We start from the raw sequence: 23,968 nt of genomic DNA, 5'->3' as shown, positions 1-23,968 counted from the left end.
ATATAGGTTTTTTAAACATAAGATCCCTGATAAAAAAAATGTTCCTGCTGCTGTTACCTCAGAAATTGCCTGTTCAGATGTTATGATTGTGGCTCAGAGATTTGTATGTAGATTATATTTATTTTCCATAACAAACAGGATAACTTAAAATACCCTGGCAGTGGAAATAAACTTAAATGTTTGTATTTACATTTTTTGAGTTGATTTTCATAAAATATGCTATTTAACTGCTACTGTTTAACAAGGACTGATTTAAATTGTGTTTGCACAACTAATGTTTTGGCACTTTTGTTCATGTGGGAGAATATTCCAATAAAGGTGCACTACACACTACTTTTGAATTCATTATTGGGCTTTGCGTATACAATGCAGTTAATCGCGATTAATCGGAGAAAAAGTGTGATTAACTTTGATTAAAATTTTTAATCGTTGCCCAGCCCTAATATATATACATATGAACATGTCAATCAATCAATGTTTACTTATATAGCCCTAAATCACTAGTGTCTCTAAGGGCTGCACAAACCACTACGACATCCTCGGTAGGCCCACATAAGGGCAAGGAAAACTCACACCCAGTGGGACATCGGTGACAATAATGACCCATGTACATAGAATGTTTTTCATGCTATACTTAGGAAAATTTAAAATTTTTAATTAATATTTCCTGTTGCACAGAAATTAATTCATCACGGTCAGGCCAGGAACCAATTAGCATCGATATATATATATATATATATATATATATATATTTTTTTTTTTTCTTTTTTCTACCGCTTATTCCCTTTGGGGTCGCTGGTGCCTATCTCAGCTACAATCAGGCGGCTGGACAAGTCGCCACCTCATCGCAGGGCCTATATATATATATATATATATATATATATATATATATATATATATATATATATATATATATATATGTATATATATATATATATATATATATATATATATATATATATATGTATATATATATATATATATATCCATCCATTTTCTACCGCTTATTCCCTTTCGGGGTCACGGGGGGCGCTGGCGCCTATCTCAGCTACAATCGGGCGAAAGGCATATATATATATATATATCTCGGAGTTAATGGTATCAGGTAGGTATTTATATTGGCAGCTACCTTAATCTGAAGTATATATATATATATATATATATATATATATATGGTTCCTGGCCTGACCGTGATATATTCATTAAAAAAGTTCTGTGAATCCTGGAATTACACACAAAAATAACAGAAATAATGGAAACTGATAGAAGTGATAATAGAGACAACAAATAAATGCATGGAAATCAGATATTTCTTTTTAAATTTTTGTTAAAAAGAACTCATGAAACTGTCCTGGACAAAAATGCTGGTCACCGTAACCTAATACTTTCTCGCATTTTTTATTTCAATCATGGCTCATACCTCCTAATAGTCACGTTTTTCTTCCCAAGCCATTCTTGAGTGTATTGTTGGAGGACTTATGACCTGCGCATGAGATCAAGCTTTCTGACACTGAGCAACACATTGGGCTCCAGAATGCCTTCTTAGTCTTAAGGTTTCATTGTACCCAGCCCAGATGAAACACACCATGTGGTGGATGCATCCTCAAAATACAACCTCCATGTCAAAATTAGGTGAGGTATTCTTTTCTCTGTATGCTTCATTTTTGCATCTACATGAAATTGATGTGTTTCGACAAAAAACTCGTCTTGTCTATCAAAATATTTGTAGCTTGTCTAATTCTAGTTTTTTTTTTAAATGTGACTTTTGTTATAGTCAGGTAAACTGAACAGTCAGTTGCAATTTTCAATGCCCTGAATACAAAATAACTTGATGAATGAGAACATCCATAGACATTACATTCATCAGTTTCCAGTTTTTAAAAGACCATTGTGGGTTGGAGCCAACAATCGTATCCTTTACTGCGTGTGCGCCTCAAAGCTGTTAACACAGAAATACCATGCAGTATTATGCAAAAAAAAATACCTACCAGGACTAATGTTTAAGTCCAGACAATACGAGCGGGAGATTAGACCAGAGTTTTGAATAAAGACGTCTCCGTGAAGAGGTTCTTCTTCTGCTTCACATCTACCGTCTTCCTCATGAGCTATCATAGGATAACTTTGTCCTTCTTCAGTCTCTTCCATCTTGTCACTGCAGTTGACTTCTTCATTTTCACCTTCCTTCTTCTTCTTCTTCTTCTTCTTCTTGACCTTTTTGTCTTTGCTACTCCTGTTCTCATGCTGTCTTTGGTGTTGTTGGTCTGCTTCGTGCTGCAACAGGGCTGCTCGTCGTCTGACAAACATGCTGTGGTTGTTTGCGAGAGCAAGCAGCTGTCACTGTTGTTACTTGCATGGCTGTCTGCAAAGTCAAACTGAGGAAAAGCAGCCTAAGGCAGGAGTCCAACTCCGTCAATGTTACTTCAATCTCTGGGGAGGACTCTGTAAAATAAATAATACTGGGGTCAAAATCACTGTTGTGGCACCAGCTTCTATCTGTTTTCAAACTCATAATTACCTTACATTTTTTCAACTGTACATTTGATCATAAACACATTGAAGTGCTCTGAATGGAAATTATTTTTTACAAAGTTCCTAAGGTGAAGATGACTCAGAGTAACAGGACTCAAAGAATCATCAAACACATAAACTATATGCACATAGAAATGTCGTTGTTTTAAAGAAATTATATATAGTTGGCATAAAAAATAAACACAAATATATAAAGAGTATATCGTTCCTGAATAATCTTTAACATTAAATTTCGGAGTAAAGTCTCGTAAATAATGAATACTATTTTTCTAGTGTTTTGCCTGGACAGAACAGATTAATTTTTGATTTTTTTGAATCGATAAAGAATCGGTACAAATAGTGAATTCATTTTTTTGACACCCGTAATGTTTACCTTTCCTAAATGATTTGACTGAAATACAAGAAAAAACAACCATGTGTGCTTATTGGAGTACATTTAGATGTTGACTGGCTGTCTAGCTTTGAACAGGTAAACAAGTTTCATGACTGCTTATATCAAAGCTTATACCACAAATTTTACATGCAAGCCCATAAAATCCAATATCTTTTTTTTGCTAATATATCGGATATCAGCAATTAAACAGGATTACACTGAACAGGTACCTGAATATCAGCATCATAATGTGAACTTTCAGAAACTTACTTTGCCATTGTTATTTGATGGTTTGTAAGCAACATTATCAATTTGGTTGTTTGACTGGTTAGTATTGTGATGTTTAATCTTGCCTACATTACATATCTTATAAATGTTCGTCATGAAACGAGAGCAAAATACAGCTCTTTAGCATCAAGTGGACTACACACTAGAAGGTCGCAAAGGAGGGAGATATACAAAGTTTCAATAAAGAGAAAACTATGCAGCTTAGTTATCACTTTTCTTTTTGATGTGCATTGCCGTGGTTAAATTGTACGAACCTTCCATCTCATGTCCTTACTGTATATAACATTTTGAATTGTTTACCAGACGGTAGAAGCTTTCAACTGTTTTGGAAAATAAGAGACCATATCTTTGTCACTGGCATACATAACAAGTGTTGTTTGTTTATACCTTGCAATTCTTCAGTGGCTGCTTTCAGTCGTTGGTTATATATCTTTTCCATTTTCCTTTGTCTCTCTCGCTCTCTTTGCCGCTCTGCCACTGTCCTGGCCTCAGCATCCTGAAAGTCAACCTGAAACAAAGCACAAAAAAGTCTAAAAAGGGACTGTGTGCCTATCCAGTGTTGTCAACTCCTCAGCAAGAAAAGTAGCTATTGGCTGTACTAAAAGTCGCTAGATGATGTAATCGCCTAATCATAATTTATTGCAATGGACTCTGTAGGATACTAAAGTGAGTTTAAAAAATCATAATTTTAATACAACTGCAGATTACCTTTCTTGTTTTCATTCTTAGTTGTTTTTTAATCAACTTTGGTCTGCATTGATAAATGTTAGAGCAGGGGTAGGGACCCTATGGCTCGCGAGCCAGATGTGGCTCTTTTGATGACCGCATCTGGCTCTCGGGAAAATCTCAGCTGACATTGCTTAACACGATAAGTAATGAATAATTCCACTTGTAATCACAGTGTTAAAAATAACGTTCAAAATATAAGACATTCTCATGCTTTTTTATGTTCAAGAAGTTGCCTTAAGGGTAAGAAATCCTTTATTTATTATTGGTTAGTGTGGGGCATGGTCATGAGCTTTGGGTCATGACCGAAAGGATAAGATCACGGGTACAAGCGGCCGAAATTAGTTTCCTCCGCCGTGTGGCGGGGCTCTCCCTTAGAGATAGGGTGAGAAGCTCTGCCATCCGGGAGGGACTCAAAGTAAAGCCGCTGCTCCTTCACATCGAGAGGAGCCAGATGAGGTGGTTCGGGCATCTGGTCAGGATGCCACCCGAACGCCTCCCTAGGGAAGTGTTTAGGGCACGTCCAACCGGTAGGAGGCCACGGGGAAGACCCAGGACACGTTGGGAAGACTATGTCTCCCGGCTGGCCTGGGAACGCCGTGGGATCCCCCGGGAAGAGCTAGACGAAGTGGCTGGGGAGAGGGAAGTCTGGGTTTCCCTGCTTAGGCTGTTGCCCTCACGACCCGACCTCGGATAAGCGGAAGATGATGGATGGATGGATGGATGGATGGATAGATAGTGTGGGGCTTGCCCTCCTGGGGTTTCTTTGGACCACCAAGCACCGACATGAGAGCCTGTTTCAGGGTTACAATATTGTTTTATTTTTCAAAAAGTCTCTCAGTTGCTTTCCAGCTATTGTATTTTTCTCTTTTGTTCTCGCTTGCGCGCTGGGTCTAGCTCCGACCCCTTCTCTCCTCCTGGCTGCTGCTTATAACAGAGTGACAGGTGATTTGATAACAAGGCCCAGGTTGGCCTTTTGCGCACCTGTCGCTGATTTCGAGACCGTTCCTGGCACACCCAGCTTCGCTGCAGGCCTGCAGGCCACACCCCCTCCACAATTCGCTTCAGAATAACAATGTTATTACAAAGTATAAGAGACCTATTATACTCTAGAAATGTTGGTATTACTTAAAAATGCACGCTTTTAGTTGTGTTCAGTGTTAAATAAATATTATATGGCTCTTACCAAAATACATTTTTAAATATTTGGCTTCTTGGCTCTCTCAGCCAAAAAGGTTCCCGACTCCTGTGTTAGAGTATCAAATTTGATTAAAAGAATGTGGAGGGTTGTGATACTCACTAACGAACCAAATCTAATGACTGGCTCTTTAACATGAAGGATGGGCATATAAGCTTTTTTGCTTCTGCCTGTTTCAGTCATGTTATTAATTTTTGAATCGTGAGCTATGTTTGAATATGTTTTTGTTAGACTGAAAATAAACTGAACTGAACTGAACTGAATTGGGATTTTGCAGTGATTTTATATTAGCTTGACATGACAGTGAAGACATTTTTACATCTCGCTCTTTAAACCAAGGCGGAAACAGTGGCAGCTTTGCACATGCGCATTTAATTTGCAGTCTGGAGGCAAGTGGGTCTCCTCTCTGCACTAACAAGATGGCTAGCTAGCAAGATGCTCAACTTTTGTCACGGAGACACGCAAGCACACACACACGCACACACGCACACACACACACACACACACACACACACACGCAATTTTGAGGTGAGTAAGGGACTGAGGCTGTGTATAGTAGGCAAATCAAATTAGGTTATTTATTTAAGTGTGACAGTGAAGAAACATTTGCATTTAAAATTTAAAAATTCCAGTCAAAACTTCCGACTAGGAAGTCGAAAATTCAGACTCCCCTCTACACATTGAACGCACCATAAAAGTCCAGACGACAAGTGATTTGCGCATGCGCAAACCGCTGCAATTCCATCCCTGTTAGGTTCTCCGCTCTGCTCGCAACACCAGCTGACAGGTAGAACCCGTCACTGCTTGTTGATGACGCCTTGGTCTCCAAGACACAAAAAAGTCTCCAATAACACCGGAAGAAGTCGTTAAATTTGTCACAAGTAGCTGTAGACCAAAAAAAGTAACCAAAAGGATTGGAAAGTCGACAGATTTAGCGGCAAAGTCGCCGAGTTAACAACACTGTGTCTATTATGGTGGTAGTAGCATCATGTTGTGTCAGTGGTACTTATACATTGTGCATAGTAAATGGAATCTTAAAAAAATATCCTTTAATTTACCTCACACCAACAACTAAACAAATGAAAGTTGAACATAATTGTGTAAATTAGGTTGAACATAACGTTCATGGTTCTGAAGAAGTGGTGGGTGACTGACAGGTTCCAGTTGACAATTTCAACTGTTATTCCATCCATTCCATCAAAGAGAAGTCGGTCAAGAGTTTGGGCAAGCTTTTTGACGCAAGATAAAAAACACAGTTGCCATTCAGAAATCAAGAGATTGGTACTTGTCTCATCAAGTCGACAGGTCTGTGATACCTGTTAGATTTAAAGCCTGGATCTACAAGTATTCCATTATGCCATGAGTTGTATCCCCTCCTGATTTACGCAGTCCCAATGACCACCGTGGAGTCCCTTTAAGGTAGATCAGTAGCTTTATTCAGAAGTGGCTGGGCCTTCCAAGCAGTCTTTCAAGTGCAGCTCTGTATGGGACGAGTACCACCCTGCAGCTACCCTTCAAGAGGCAGCGTCTTACAGATACCGACAGAAACTCCCAAATACACAGTATATCCTGATCTCTTACGGTTTTTCGTATGTAATAACCTAAGTACGTACTTACGTAACACATGGACGCGTATTAGCTTTAGGTGTTGTTGGCTTATAATAGCCATTTGGATAGCTAGTGTAAGCTGTAATTGAATATATATTTTATCACAATAACAACAAAACTGAAAATTGTTTGTTGATTCTGGACTGCTTTTGTAAGTGTGCACGTACTCAATGCGCATATGTGTTGACGAGACAGGGTGAGTGACCGCAGTTAACACCAATTATTTTATCTGGGCCGGTAAAAAAATGTTTATTACATAAACTTAATAATTGTGAAACAAATGTGTTCTGTTAAACCACTGATGGTAACATAAACTAGACCTGTCCTTAAATAATGGAGCGGGCCCCTTCGGGGACCGCAGTACGATGCCAGGGGAACATATATTTTTTTGCCATAGTGGAACATGACAAATTGTATGTAGCCCTTGGCCTTTTTGGGGGGGCTTTACTGTGACTACGGTGGGACACAAGGAAAGACTAGTGTGTTGTTTTCTTCAATGTTAATAGGGATACAATGTTATGCAGAGATATACTTGTAACAATTGTATAAGCAAATTATACCATTAATAGTCGGAGTGGAGAGTGAGCAAAATATTTGCTTCTCCCTAGGGGGGCATAACAGAAAATAATTGAGAAGGACTAAGCTAGGCCGTGGTGTTGTAGCTATATTTTTTGCTTTAAAAGTGTTACTGTTAGGAAGTTGCAAACAGCACCTCTAAATGTGCTCCAAAAGAACAATGTTTCAAACACACATCAAAAATACATTTGGAACAGAGGAAACAGACTAACATTGAACTTCTGGAATGTTCATCCCCCAGCCATGAGTCAACTCTATGGAATATGAAATAACCTCGACAAATCACACGCAATTATTGAAACACAAATATTCCCACACAATCAAACTCTATGTCAGAAGCCTGATGATGGACACAAGTAGTTCTTTTGGAAGTGAAACTTGATCAGGTACATTTTACGGAATATTAAAGGGGTACAGTTTATACCAAGGGTGTCCAACCGACAGCCCGAGGGCCGTATGCAGCCTGCCAGCGTTTTTAATATGGCTCGCAGAATGTCTCTTTTTATATTTTATATACTTTTTTTTATACAAACCTAAAATCTCCACTACACATGAGAAGTTGCAAATGGGCAGATGTGAGTGAAGATAGTCAATGATTACATATACTATATAATAAATGTCTGAGCATGAATGTGTACGTGGCAATCCAAACAACCGTTCTCACCTATGGTAAGAATGAAAAAAGTCAACATAAAAGTGCCACACTATGTAACATGCCTGTAGGAGCCTAAATGATGTTTAAATTAATTTACATTTTATGGAAGGTGCTTTATGTTTATTCAGCAAAAAGGGGACTATTTACTTTATTTGCATGATAAGAAAATGTATATATTGAATGGTTAGAGTAATTATATAAAGCTCACTTTAGTTGGAATTATTACATTTGTCAAAATGATTTGATGACGTAACTGTTTTAAGTGCATATATGGCGGAAGGATCTGTGTGGTAAGGGGGTTTTTGGACGCAAGGTGTTATGGGTAATTGCTGTCAGGTGCGGTGGAATCAAGCCACACAGTTTTTTGACCTCATTCGTACTTATTCTCATTCATACTTGTTCTAACTCGTACTGCAACAAACTCTCTTAATTTTGTCATTCATTTGTTCCCACATCGTGACTGTTTTATGTTTTGAATTATTAAGATCACAAGTAAACCATACAAACGAAGAAGAACGTCTGGAGTTTTGTTTTGTTGTTGCCGCAGCAAGCGGAGTGAATGTGATAGTAGAGGAGCGTCAAGCTTAAGGCTACTTTAGGAATCTACATTTTAGTCAAAAAACTGGCTCTTTGTGGAGTAAACGGAACGTGGAACTGCCTGACTGTAAAGGATCAAGTGGAACAAGCCTGCAAGAGGAGGCGACAGGTACGTGAGCGCACGCTGCTTGAAAGTGAACGAGGGAGAGAGAGAGAGAGAGAGAGAGAGAGAGAGAAAGAGAGAAGCTCGTCCCGGTGCGACGCTGCGGCACATCGGCATATTTATTGACTCGTTGTGGAAATATTGGCTTGTAATGGATGCACAAGACAGTGGAAAAAGGACAGTAAAAATGACCGAGAAGGCTGTAGAAATGCACAAGGTGAGAAAGATGCAGGCACGCAAGAGTGCACTGGCTCAATTGGCTCGCTTGATGACGCAGATTGAGCACTTAATGGAGGAAGAAGTTAATGTGGATGCTGTAAAAAATCAGATTCGTGTGGACTTTAGTGGCTTGCAGCAAGAATTTTTGGATCTTAATTCTGATGTTCAGAAATTCATGTCTGAGGAGGAGTTTGTGGAAGATCAAAACAATTAGTTTAATCCAAAAAATAAAATGGAGGGTTTTTTCTGGAAATGTGAGGAGTGGATGAAAGATGTTTTTAAGCGTGTTGAGCAAGCGGATGAATGCAATAAACAAGTGTAACCTGCAGATAGTCGGTCTACATCAACAAAGCGGACCGCTAAGAGTCAAAGTAAAGCTGGATCACGAAGCGGAAGTTCATGTTCTTCATCTTCTGTCAGATTAAAGGTGGAAATGGAGCGTGCGTCATTGAGAGCAAAGGCGGCAGCTTTACAAGAAAGTTGGCCATAGAACAGGAAGAAGCTGCAATAAAAGCGCGAAAAGAAATGCATGCAATGCAAACAGCACTCGCTGAATGTGACGCTAAAATGGAAGTTTTAAAAAACTATGAAAACACACAAGAAGAAGACAGTATCAATACAGCTGATAAAAAGGATGTTAGAAGACTTATCAGTCCTAACACACAAGTACCACCACCCACTTTACCAACACGTAGCATTAAACATAATGCTCCCCCCACATCTATTCAAATGACTACATTTGCACCAAGGACTGAAATTATAGAACAACAGACATTAACACTTGATGGGCTTTGCCAAGCAATATCTCAGCAAGCCAACGTCACAGAGTATCTCGTGAAGAGTCACAAGGCATCCTTACTTCCACATCTTTCCATTCCAACATTCAAGGGTGACCCCCTGGAATACAAATCTTTTATTGGGGCCATAGAACATGGAATTGAAAGCCGGAACAGTGACAACCGGGATCGTCTTCAATTTTTACTACAGTATACAAGTGGACAACCACATGAGTTGGTAAAGAGCTGAATCAATATGGAATCTTCAACAGGATACACTAAAGCAAAACAAATGTTAAAGGATTTTTTTGGTGATGACTTTAAGATAGCCGACGCCTACATAACAGAAGCCATGGAGTGGCCAATAATCAAGCCAGAAGAAGGTGTTGCCCTTCAGTCCTTCGCATTATTCCTCACAGGCTGCTCTAACACAATGACAGACATTACCTACATGGAGGACTTGGACAACACAGCTAATATAAAGGCACTGGTAAACAAACTTTCATATAAACTCAGAGAACCTTGGAGGACGTTTGCATGCGACTTACAAGAAAGAACAAAGACAAGAGTTAAGTTTAAGGATTTTGTGGACTTTGTAAACCGGCAAGTCAAGTATCTTTTGAACCCGCTTTATGGGAACATAACAGATACTACCATGAACACGAAAGATTCTGTGAGACAGAAAATAAAACCACAATATGTAGAAACCCTCAAACCAAAAAAGGTGTTTACAACAGTCGTTGTGCCCCCCAAGACAGAAAATGATAACTACATCATAACAAAAACACGAACAGTGTTGGTGGACAGAAAACCTTGTGTTTATTGTATTGGAGAGCAACACAGCCTCACAGTTTGCAAGAAATTCAAGGGCAAGCTCCACAAAGACAAGATTGACTTCTTGAGAAGCAAAGGTGTGTGTTTTGCATGTTTAAAGCATGGACACATGAGTAGTAGTTGCAAACAAAAACTTCAATGTCAAGAATGCTCGAGACTGTCCCCCAAATTATTACACATTGGTTATAAAGACTCCAGAGAAGAAACCGGAAAGGACAATTGTGAACAGCAATTGCCATTGTGCCAAGTGCCATTGTACAAACAACTGAAACCTGTGGTGTCACTGGGGCCGGTAGAGAAGATTGTGTTCTTTTGATTCTTCCAGTGTACATCAAGGCACAGAAAGGAACCAAGACAGTGATCACGTATGGCTTTCTGGACCCAGGTAGTTCAGCTACTTTTGCCACAGAGTCACTGATAAACCAACTGAATGTGAGTGGACGCAATGTAAGCATCTCGTTGCGAACAATGGGAAATGACACTGTCGTGAACACAAGCATCGTGACTGGTTTGGAAATTAGCAGCTTGGACGGAAAAGAGTTTGTGGAACTAAAGGAAGTTTATTTACAGAAAGACATTCCTGTCTCTAAGGACAATATTCCCCGACAAGAGGATATTGATAGGTGGCCACACCTAAAGGAGGTGAGAATACCTCAAATTCAAGCCAAGATCGGATTACTCATCGGAGTAAACGTTCCCAAAGCGATGGAGCCACTGCAAGTGGTTAAAAGTATGGATAATGGACCATACGCTGTGAGAACGATGCTAGGCTGGACAGTAAATGGACCACTTGGAGGTGGAAGTGACAGAACTGCAATTGACAAATGGACAGGAATTACTGCAAACAGGATCTCAGTGGTGAAACTTGAGGAGCTTTGGCAGCTGCAGTTCAAGCACGACTTTCCTGATGCTGGACAAAATGAAAACATTGAGATGTCCAAGGACGACCATCAGTTTATCAGTATGATGTCTCAAACTGCAGTACTTAAAGATGGCCACTACAATATTTGCCTTCCAGTGAAGAAGAAGCCTTTGTTTATGCCAAATAACAGGGCAATTGCGGAGCAACGTGCACTGAACCTACGGAAGAGATTTTCGAGAGACGTCAAGTTTTACCGAGAGTACGTGGCGTTCATGGATGACCTTTTAAGAAAAGGTTACGCAGTAAAGCTTGAAGGTGAAGAGCGCAAATCTGCTGAGGGGCGAACATGGTATCTGCCTCACCATGGAGTAAGACATCCAACCCAACAGAAGTTGCGTGTTGTCTTCGACTGCGGCGCAAGCTTTCAAGGTACTTCATTAAACCAACAGCTTCTGCAGGGACCTGACCTCACCAGCTCAGTATTAGGAGTCCTTATAAGATTTCGCCAGGAGTCTGTGGCGGTTATGGCGGACGTGGAAGCCATGTTCCATCAGGTTGGAGTAAGCGATGAAGACACTGATCTCCTGAGGTTTCTCTGGTGGCCTGATGGAAACTACGAGCTGGATCTCGTTGAACACAAGATGCTAGTTCACATTTTCGGCGCGACATCATCACCAAGTGTTGCAACCTTTGCACTTCAAAAATGTGCAACAGACTTTGTGGATGAGTTTGGACAGGAAACAGCAAGGTCTGTCAACAATAATTTGTATTTGGATGACTGTCTTAAGTCAGTTGCTGATGAAGATAGAGCCATTACCCTGTGTGCTGAGTTGAGGAAAATGTTGGCAAAAGGAGGATTTCGGCTGACAAAATGGTCAAGCAACAGCAGGAAGTTGCTTAACTCGATCCCAGAAAAGGAAAAAGCACAGGGCTTTCAAGATCTGGACTTGGACGAAGATTACCTGCCAATGGAGAGAACATTAGGCATCCAGTGGTGTGCCGAATCAGACCAATTCAAGTTTAAGATCAACCTCAAAGATAGACCATACACAAGGAGAGGATTGTTTTCCATAGTAAGTTCAATTTTTGATCCTTTGGGCTTTCTGTCTCCAGTAATATTGCCTGCTAAAAGAATTCTGCAAGATCTATGTCGGCAAAGATATAATTGGGATCAAGACCTGCCTGACACTGATTGAGAGATGGAAAAAGTGGATCTCAAGTTTGGCACAGCTTGAAAATTTTGGAGTTGACAGATGCGTCAAGTTAAAGAAGTTTGGTGTGCCAGCCTTTGCGCAGCTTCATCATTTTGCTGACGCAAGTGAAGACGCCTACGGAACCACAAGCTACTTGCTGACACGCTTTCAACAGGTGAAGCTCAATCCACCTTGATCATGGCAAAGACAAGGGTGGCGCCCCTAAAATCTCCGACTATTCCTTGAATGGAATTGACTGCAGCCACAGTTGCGACAAAGATGGATAAGCTTTTGAGAAAAGAGCTTAAGCTGGAAATCCAGGAGTCTATCTTTTGGACAGATAGCACAGCAGTGCTCAAGTACTTGAACAGTGAGTGTACCCGATTCAAGACGTTTGTTGCAAACAGGGTCGCAGCAATCCTGGAGCACTCTAGAGGATCTCAGTGGAGTTATGTTAACACCACTCTGAATCCCGCTGATCACGTCTCAAGAGGACAGACCGTGGAAGCATTTTTGAAAAATGAAAACTGGCTCTCAGGACCAAGTTTCTTGCTCAGCTCACAAGACCAGTGGCCTAAAAATCCAGATCTTGAATGCTGGATATGGATGACCTAGAGGTCAAAAGAGTGGCTCATGCATACGTCATTCAAACAGGAGAAGCCAAAGATTTTGTGGATCAGTGGATAAACCATTATTCTTCTTGGACAGCATTGAAGCGTGCTGTAGCCTTGTTTCTAAAACTCAAAGATCTGCTGAAAGAGCTAAAGGAAAAGAGAAAAGAACTAAGAACATCAGGAGAAGAAAGTAAGATGCTTGAATTCAAGTAAGATGTTGAAGGAAAGTGTCTGACTTGTGATGACATGACTACAGCAGAAACAGAAATTGTGAAGTTCTGCCAAAGACAAAGTTTCGAGGAAGATTGGGCGATGCTGGAGAAAAATCAAAGAGTAAAGAAAAGTAGTTCACTTTTCAAGTTAAATCCAATTCTTCAAGATGGAATTATGAGAGTTGGCGGAAGGTTGAGCCGTGCAGCAATGCCTAACAACTCCAAGCAGCAAGCTATATTGCCTAAGGATTCACACATCACAAGGCTTGTGTTGAGACATATTCATGAGCTAAAAGGTCACGCCGGAAGGAATGACATGATGGCAAATCTATGTCAAAAATGTTAGATACCTGGAGCCATTGGAGCCGTCAGAAGGTTTCTCTCCAGGGTCCTACCTGACGATCCACCTTTCACAAGAGTCGGTGTGGACTACTTTGGTCCGTTCCATGTGAAGAGGGGAAGAGGACATGTAAAGAAGTATGGCGACGAAGCAAAGACCCCGAGTGGAATGGGGCAAGGACTTCAAGCTTTTTGAGAAGTATTAAGGCTATTTAGGCACCTTAAATTTTAAGTTAACATGTTTAAGTAATTGTTTCAAGGACATTGATAACAATTAGGGGCCGGTAATGTAGGAGCCTAAATGCTGTTTAAATTAGTTTACATTTTATGGAAGGTGCTTTATGTTTATTCAGCCAAAAGGGGACTATTTACTTTATTTGCATGATAAGAAAATGTATATATTGAATGCTTAGAGTAATTATATAAAGCTCACTTTAGTTGGAATTATTAAGATCACAAGTAAACCATACAAACGAAGAAAAACGTCTGGAGTTTTGTTTTGTTGTTGCCGCAGCAAGCGGAGTGAATGTGATAGTAGAGGAGCGTCAAGCTTAAGGCTACTTTAGGAATCTACAATGCCCATTGAACCTTGTGAAGATTATAAATTTCTAAACACTATAAACATGTTAGAATTACAGCCATCTAATACCACTACAAATCATGATGGGTAAAATATGCAAAATACTCTCTCCCCACACAACGTTTTGCGCATGGTATCTGTGTTTGATGTTTCTGTTTTTTTGCAAAACGTCAATTACGTCATCAGGGAAGTAGTCTGCTTTAATCAATGTTTTGGCAAACTGAAACGTGTCAGTGATTTCCTTCAAAAAGGTTTCTTTATCACAGGTTGTACTGTATTTTTACATGTTCCTCAGGCTCACTCACCTTTTTAAATTGTTTGAGAAAGTGGTAGCCCAGTTCCAACTTCTTATATGCTGAGCCATAAGAGGATTGCCAGGATTGGATGGTCTGCACAGCAAGGGACCTTAGTTTTCTGGCTACTGGTTGAGGATCAGGAAGGGGGCGCTCAAAGTTGGTTTCCACTGTCAACTCCAACAACTCCTGCCAGAGAGAGAGCAAAAATTATGAAGGCCAAATTAAGATTGAGATATTCTATTGCATGTTACCATCTGCATCGTCCGTATGCACTTTTACAAACACAAAAACAAATAGTGACCTGTGTGGGATTAAAACCATAAAGTACAGGTGTACACCAGTCCACAGTACTGTGCATAAATAAAATCAAGGATCATTTAAAAACACAGAAAGCTCATGATATGGCACTTGTACATTATGTAGTACGACATTATAAACATTTACAGACGTATGAAAAGTTGACAATGTATGATAAGAAACTGTTGATGTTACTTAAATGATTTATTGTCTCTGAAACATAATATATAGAGAGAGAGAGAGAGAGAGAGAGAGAGAGAGAGAGAGAGAGAGAGAGAGAGAGAGAGAGAGAGAGAGAGAGAGAGAGAGAGAGAGAGAGAGAGAGAGAGAGAGAGAGAGAGAGAGAGAGAGAGAGAGAGAGAGAGAGAGAGAGAGAGAGAGAGAGAGAGAGCTCAAGTTGAGAAAGTGTTGTGTTGGTGTATAAATGCAAACACACAAAGGCTCAATATTTCGATATACTTTCTATAATTTTTGACTGTAAGGCCATGAATGTTTTTTCGGACTGGATGACTGCGAGAAAGACCAGGAAATTAGACGTGTGTGTGCAATGAAAGACTCGTCGGCTTCTAAATTGTGTGACCCCAGCAGTAGGCTAACCATCAACACGTCGCAAAAATAGAACAATTTTGGGAGAAAAGAATGTCATTCCGCAAAGAAAGATGCGTTTGCCTGTTAAGAGTAAACATTCATTAGCTGTGTTATGTTTTGTGCCTTCACACACACTATTTTTCTTAAGTGGACGAGGAGACCAAATTAGTCTTTTGTTTAAAAAGGGCCAACTCCTGTTCCATTCAATATCAATATATATCATGTCTGAATAACACACACCATATCGTATACCGTATCATATCGTACACTGCTTGACATAATAATTGCATTTGTGCAGTGTTGCCAAACCTTTGCTAGCGAGGGCCATATATTGAAAGAATAAAGCATGAGGGGCCATTTGATATGTTTTGTACATTAAAAGATACTAAAACAATACATGTAGATAAATCAATACATGCTAAAGTATCTAAAAACATCTTCGCTTTGTGTTAAGTAAAAAGAAGCAAATTAGTGTAAAATGTATTCCAACCCTGTTGCCATATTTATTATTACTATTCTTTAGTAATATTGTTACTACTACGCCAACTACAATTTTTTTGAAGGTTTACTATATTTTGCAATGTGTACACATTCTCATCATGACAGGACGCATGGAAATCATCAAGTTATCACAGTTCAATACATAATTCATTTAAGTTATCAAGTCCCATTTTGGGGGTATTTAAGCCGGTTCCCTTTTTTGGTGTAGTGTTGTAATCCGGGATATGTTTATTTTGTCAATACAAGACAAACTTTGGACAACCCTGAATTTGTGTTTTTGAAATGAAAAGGAGAACAATTTGCAGTACCTGGAAGTTATCCACTAGAAGAGTTCTGAAGTGATGGGACCTGGTGAAGAGCTCACTGGCCAACTGAAAAGCTGACAGGCGGATCTCAGCGTGGTCTTGGTTGAGTTGGGAAATGATTGTATGGTACACGTGATCAATGCAGTCATTTGACTCCCTAATAAAAAAATAAATAAAAGCAATAGTTCACTGAAACAAGGAGTTAATACAAAGTATAGTTGAGAGAACAACCTCCAATGGATTCAAGTAATGAGAATGCAGCGAAGGAATTTAAAAAAAGCAGTAAATCACATTATTGTATCATCAATCTCACTTGTTTTAGCTTCCCTTGTGATTATATTGTAGTATTGTAACTTTAAGCAGAACTTTGGCGCAGCGGTTAGCACTCGTTCCTCACAGCGAGAACGTCCCAAGTTTGATTACAGGGCTCGGGGTCTTTATTTGTGAAGTTGCCATGTTTTCCCTGTGACTGCCTGGGTTCTTTCCAGGTACCTTGGCCTTCTCCCACCTCCAAAGAAAAGCACTTGGAAATAGGTTAATTGGCCTACACTGAATTAACGCTAATGTGTAAATGTGAATCCTTGACTGTTTATCTGTGTTGGCCCTGCGATGAGGTCGCCACTTGTCCAGGGTGTACTATACCTTCCACCTGAATGCAGCTAGGATAGGCTCCAGCCCCCTCGCAACCACGAGCGGCACGAACGGTTCAAATAGTATATTTTGGTTAGAAGCTGTCATTCACCATTAAAAAACTACAAGCCCTAAGTGAGCTCCAGGAGTCAGTATTTTGAGCACAATAGCTTGGTGGCGACTTGTCCAGGGTGTACACATCCTTCCGCCCGAATGCCGCTGAGATAAGCTCCCGCAACCCCAAAAGGGACAAGCGGTATAAAATGGATGGATGGATAGCTTGTATGAATATGAAGATTCCTACATCATAAAGTTAAAAAATATAGTATCAAATGCACAGTTAGTTATTTTCAACCGTAGGTGTAATTTGCATTACACAATATTTTCTCGCAACCAGCTGACAAATTAATTGATCACCACACAAACTGAACCAAAAAACGACACCAAATGTCTCTAAATTATTGTTTAAACCTCGGTAGTGCCTTCTCTGTGGAAACTGATCCATGACCACCTGAAAACCTCTCCACACAGGAGGGAGGGGCAGAGCAGAAAAGAGAAGCAGCAGGTCAATTGGTCTAAAAAATTGGTCTATATAAAGGCTACTATACAAATGAGTCCCTGACATCTGCGGTCCCTCCAAAGGTTTGTTATTAGGTTGAGCTTTTTCTTGCTTGGATGTGGGTTCAGATCCGAGGATGTCATTGTGGTTTGTGAAGCCCTTTGAGGCACTCGTGATTAAGGGCTATATAGTAAACATGTTGATTGATTGATTGATTGACATTGAAGATGTAGCCGACAAATGATTTGCAATTCTAGCTGGAAAAGATTAATAATGTCTTCTTTTTTTTTTTTTTCATTCAGACAAGATATAAGTATAAGAGATGTCACTGTTTTGCCTTTGCAGTCATGCTGTTAAATGAATTAATTACGTATTGAACTGTGGAATCAACTGCAATGTTATTGAAAGCATTGACAATTCCAGTATTGAAGATGTTCTTTACTATAGTGACTACACTTCAGTACAAAGCTGAGTGGGGGGGTTGTTTACAAAGTAGGGTGAGTCAGTGTTTGTTTGTTTGTGGTGTTTTTGCTTAATTGCAAACCATGTGGAGGAGTTTGTCTAAGATGTAAACAATGTTTACATACTCTGTTATGTTTCAATGTTTTATTATTCATAGTTCATGTTATAAATCACAAATATGTTATTCTTATATAGCTAGGTGTCTTATGCATTAAAAACCTTAAAAATGTAACTAGTAAAATGAGCTCGTCTGTCATAATAGCCATTATAATACTTTTAGCGAGCACTAATGCAAAAACCCCACTCTTAATCTTTCATCACATTGCCTTGCATTGACATTGCATGACACTTTTACACCTACAAGTAATCAACTCATTCCACTACTGTTACAATCACAGCTGGTAAATATCCATCCATCCATTTTTCTACCCCTTATTCCCTTCGGGGTCGCGGGGGGCGCTGGAGCCTATTGCAGCTACAATCAGGCGGAAGGCGGAGTACACCCTGGACAAGTCGCCAACTCATTGCAGGGCCAAGGTGGTAAATCATTAAATGTTATTATTATTTTATCAGAATCCAAATCAGCTTTATTGGCCAAGTATGTTTAACACACAATGTTATTATTAGTGCTGTCAAGGTATATTTTTTTAAATCACATTTAATCACAGGCTATTCATTGCTTGCTTAATTGAAATAAACTTTAAAAGGCCTCAAACACAAATGCAAATGTATTGACAGAATTTAATACAGGATTAAAAAAAAATGTTTTAGGCTACTTGAATGTTCTAGATTTATTTACTCAAAACATAGTACCAGTTTAATTTAATGTCCAGTAAGTAGAAGGTAACATTGCAAGCAAACACACCGGTAAGAACCTTTTCACTCAACTGTGCGTTGACCTGATCACTGACCATATAAAAACCTGCATCGTCTTTCAAGTAACGATCCCTGGTTAAGGTAAAGAAGCATGCACAGTCAAAATAAATTGCATGATTAATCTGTGTATATCCATGATTAATAAAAAAAAATGTTTTGTAATTATTCAGATTTGTTAACTTATTATTTGTGCAGCCCTAGTTACTATGGATCATATTGAAACTAGATATTTCAGATACATTGTGTACAAAGAAACCTTTTTTTTTATGTTTGAAATGAAATCAAAGTCAACTTCTCATGTTTTAGTAAGACTTGTTATTATTAAGTAAAAATTACTGCACTTTTTAAATGAGAAAGGATATTTAGGTGTCTTGATTACATGATCTTCTGGCTGTAACCTACTTGCATATTTTCTTGACTTCCTTCATCTTGTCCTTGTTGACATCCGTCTGACCAGAGGTGGTAATTTCCTCCACCAGCTCAGACAGTCTGTCCCTCTGAGACAACGCCATGGCTTTGTGGGACACCTGCTAAATCACACACTCATGCTTTTATCATGTAAAGCAACCTCAATGAAGCATTAATAAAATATGAAATCACCTTGTAAATAAATTGTTCGTAAACAATGACAACAGCTTGTAATGAAATAATTTATAAACATTAAAATCATCTTGGACAATGCACGTGGCGTCCCACAGGTCCAAAACGGTTGAGTTTTTTTATCAATAAAAACGTCTCCAAAGTATTTAAATTACATTTGCAGACAAAAGTAAGTTTTGTACTTGTGTGAATGTACGGGAGTCAATAAGGACAATAATGGTCAATATGTTTCAATTTAAAAATAAGTGGTTGGATGCTAACAAATGATGACTGAATGTAAAACAAATAAAATAAAGTTATTTTGTAATTGCAAAATTAATAGTCTAGCACAATTACAGATAGATGGTGTTCACATTGATAGGAATTCATAAAATAAGTCTCTCGGAGTATAAATACACTATAAGATGCGTAGAGCTTGCATGTTCTTCTTGTGACTGCGTGGGTTCCCTCGGAGTACTCCGGCTTACTCCCGCCAGAATGCAGCTGAGATAGGCTCCAGCACCCCCCGCGACCCCGAAAGGGACAAGCGGTAGAAAATGGATGGATGGAAGATCTCACATCAACTGCATACAACATATGTACTACCGACGTCCCACTGGGTCATTATTGTCACCGATGTCCCACTGGGTGTGAGTTTTCCTTGCCCTTATGTGGGCCTACCGAGGATGTCGTGGTGGTCTGTGCAGCCCTTTGAGACACTAGTGATTTAGGGCTATATAAGTAAACATTGATTGATTGATTGATTGATTGATTGATAAACTATGACAAAGTCTTTCAATATTGAATCAAGTAAAAGTGTAATTGAATATCAACAGTTGACATATTTTTTTATTTATATTGTTAACACATTTAATTTCTCTTCATGGCTGTATTGCTGTAGTATAGTGACTTTACTTATATTTGCATTTAAAATGTATCTTTATTATGATGTCAACAGAGAGCGTTTAAATAGGATCATTATTGGAATAGTATAAAGACCAGTACAGGTGAGCACTGATATGATAGTAATAAATCATATAGTGGTATTGCATTGCTGTGTTTTACACATTTTTAAACAAGTACAGTGGTACCTCTGTTTTCGTATGTCACACTTTTTAACTAACATTTTGGCAAACGCATTTCTCTTGGTTATTGCACGTCCAAACATTATGTACAATAAACTAGTCTGACCCCGCTTATCCTTGTGTGAAATGGGGTGTCCAAACAAAGAATCAATGCGTTGGAGATTCAGTCTGTGTACTTTTATTTATTGAGCATGACTGCAAAATAAGAAAGTTACGAGTGCCAGCACTTTGATAAAGATGGGGAGAAACATTTTTGAATTCAAGAAAGAACTGGTCATTAAGTATGAAGTCTTTCTTCTCATTGCCGTCTTTACCAACAAGAGTCTTCAATAAATGTAAAACTAAAATGCTCATTCATCCATTTCCTTATCTTTAATCATATGTATTTCACATTCACATCAACAAAACTAAAGTACCACTGTATGTTTTTCTCTTCATAGTTAGGAGTATTTGGTTAAAAAACAAATATTCCATAGAGTGTGGGTGGACTACCTCCACAGTTACATTACAGAAACTTTCATAATAGAAATCAAGAATAACAAAAAAAAGACTCCAACATAACCAAACAAAATAAAGACATTTAATGATCGCTCCTATAGGATACAAATGCGTTAGACATGTCATTCTGTCATGTAAATAAAACAAGAAAATATAATGTATATATAGCATGTTTTTTGATTGATTGATTGAAACTTCTATTAGTAGATTGCACAGTACAGTACATTTTCCATACAATTGACGACTAATTGGTAACACCCGAATAAGTTTTTCAACTTGTTTAAGTCGGGGTCCACGTTAATCAATTCATGGTACAATATTCTCTAACAACGTTCTATATGAAATACCGTATTTCCTCGAATTGCCGCAGGGCATATAGTATGCGCCTGCCTTGAATTACTGCCGGGGTCAAATTCGCTTCGCAAAATAATTAGCGCATGCTTAGTATTACCGCCTGGTCAAACTCGTGACGTCACAAGTGACACTTCCCCTGTCATCATTTTCAAAAGGGAGGAGGCTGATTTCAATACCGGTAATTTGAAATCGCATAAAGGGAAGAAGATTAAGAGCTATTCAGTAGGATTTTTGGTCCAAGCTTACATCACACTCAAATTTTTACTATAAGCCTTTGGTAAGTGCCGGAGTGAGAAGAGGTTTTAAAATAATTAGCGCATGCTTACTTTTACCGCATGTCTTTGGTAAGCGCAGGAGTGAGAAGAGGTGTTAAATTAATTAGCGCCCCGGCGGCAATTCAAGGAAATACGGTATATAAATAAATGACTTATGTTTCCATTTGGTACTTTATACAACATTGTACGTGTACAGTATGATTTTTTTGCTCTGCCAAGACATTAATGTTATATGTTCATAGTACGATATTCTTGTATTATATTATCAATCAATCAATCAATGTTTACTTATATAGCCCTAAATCACGTGTCTCAAAGACCTGCACAAGCCACAAAGACATCCTCGGCTCAGATTCAACGTTATGTTATATCAAATATTTGTGGTATTTAACGTGTTTAACGTTCTATCATACAATACGTTTAAAGTTGTATTGAATTGTGTATTAAATGTGTAAAGCGTTTGACGTTGAGTTATGTTTTGCATTAAACGTTGTATTGTATGTATTCGATGTTGTTTATTAATTTCACTCTTGGTACGTAAGGTGACATAAGATGGAATATATGGAATACAGGAACAGTACCGATAAGGTTGTGTTTTTTTTTTTACATTGCAGCGTAAACAAAGACGTCATCTTACCTGCTCGCACTGGCAGCGTGTTAGGACATTGAACTCGCAGCAGTTAAGCAACTTTTATTGTAGATAAAATTGCTTATTTTACTGTAGAAAACCAGACGAATCCTTTTAATGTGGTCCTTCTTATTCTCCTGTCACTTCTTGTCTTTCCGCACCGGAACACACTATCAGTCTACGCATGCGTAAAACGATGTCACTTCCTTTTCGCCATTTTTTCGATGGTGTTTCTGTTACGTCATGTGCGAGTCAAATTGTCAATTTTTTAATAAATATTTTTTAAACGAAGCACTTCACTTGAAATCTATATCTGCAGGCTAACAAAAAGTAAACTTTACAATTGGAAGTATTGTGAGTTGATATATTCGATATTAATAATGTACAGTTAAAAAAAAGTCAATCTTCTTCACCAGACTATTGTTTAACTATTTAAGTAGATATGTTGTAGGCACAATACCAATGTGAGCAATTTGCAAAAAGCGCAACTATCCGTCCATCCATTTCCTACCGCGTATTCCCTTTTGGGGTTACGGGGGGCGCTGGCGCCTATCTCAGCTACAATCGGGCGGGAAGCGGGTTACACCCTGGACAAGTTGTCACCTCATCGCAGGGCCAACACAGATAGACAGACAACATTCACACTCACATTCACACACTAGGGCCAATTTAGTGTTGCCAATCAACCTATCCCCAGGTGCATGTCTTTGGAAGTGGGAGGAATTGAGTACCCGGAGGGAACCCACGCATTCACGGGGAGAACATGCAAACTCCACACAGAAAGATCCCGAGCCTGGATTTGAACCCAGGACTGCAGGAACTTCTTATTGTGAGGCAGACGCACTAACCCCTCTGTCACCGTGAAGCCCCCCCAAAAAAGCGCAACCGCATTTTGCAAATTTGTATAATGAGCAATCTTTTTGCAAATTGCTTCCAGCCATATATTTGAATAATGTGTGGTGCACATTTTGCAAATCAATGGGCGCAAATACATGTTTTTGGTGTCAAAATAATTTATTAAATACTTATGTAAATTTATTCATTTGTAGTCGGGACAATATAACTGAGTATTGCCCTCAAATCAGTCCAACCCTAACCCTAACCCTAACCACTGTACAATGTACATCCACAACTAAACTACTGACTAAACTATTACCACAACTTGGTTTACTATTTATAAAATATAATAATGTAGGGTTACTGACTAAACCATCCACAAAATCTCGTCTTAAATTTCGTTTTGCGATATGCAAATTGCTTGCGCACAATGGAAATGATGTATAATTTGCAAAGTGCGCGAGATTGGTGAAATGCTTACAACACATACGATGTTAATTTTCTTTATGGAGGTACTTATATTTTCAAAGAAGAAGAAAAAGGAGCTAAAAGACTAAGAATATTTACATGATAGGTGCTTGTGTGTGTGGCGTCATCACAAACAGGAAGCTTCCCTGCGTCATCGCTGTGGTCACGTGATATAGACAAAGAAATCATGACAACGAATCATCGATACAACCATTCGCGGGGGTGATGGAGCCTATCTCAGCTGCTTTTTCAAATTCATTTTTATTTAATCTATTTCTGTCTCCTGGCTGGCCGGGGAACGCCTCGGGATCCCCCAGGAAGAACTGAATGAAGTGGCTGGGGAGAGGAAAGTCTGGGCTTGCCTGCTTAGGCTGCTGCCCCCGCGACCAGACCTCGGATAAGTGGAAGAAAATGGATGGATGGATGATATATGTTACATAAAAATATA

At 39.0% G+C, this 23,968-nt stretch overlaps 1 protein-coding gene across 1 annotated transcript in view; it reads right to left on the bottom strand.

Moving 5' to 3' along the window:
• Nucleotides 1-22,410, bottom strand: part of uvssa (UV-stimulated scaffold protein A) — a 44,879-nt gene extending 22,469 nt beyond the window's left edge. Inside the window, 8 exon segments of the mRNA XM_061901572.1 lie at nt 1,989-2,227; nt 2,266-2,383; nt 2,386-2,439; nt 3,578-3,698; nt 14,588-14,764; nt 16,273-16,426; nt 19,199-19,323; nt 22,225-22,410. Coding sequence (XP_061757556.1) covers nt 1,989-2,227; nt 2,266-2,383; nt 2,386-2,439; nt 3,578-3,698; nt 14,588-14,764; nt 16,273-16,426; nt 19,199-19,308 — 973 coding nt within the window. The 5' untranslated portion in view covers nt 19,309-19,323; nt 22,225-22,410.
• Between the last annotated feature and the right edge of the window lie 1,558 nt (nt 22,411-23,968).

The sequence above is a fragment of the Nerophis ophidion genome, linkage group LG05, assembly GCF_033978795.1.
Source record: "Nerophis ophidion isolate RoL-2023_Sa linkage group LG05, RoL_Noph_v1.0, whole genome shotgun sequence".
NCBI lineage: Eukaryota > Metazoa > Chordata > Actinopteri > Syngnathiformes > Syngnathidae > Nerophis > Nerophis ophidion.
The sequence above is the reverse complement of the archived record's forward strand: the minus strand, read 5'-3'. Positions and strand labels throughout refer to the sequence as shown.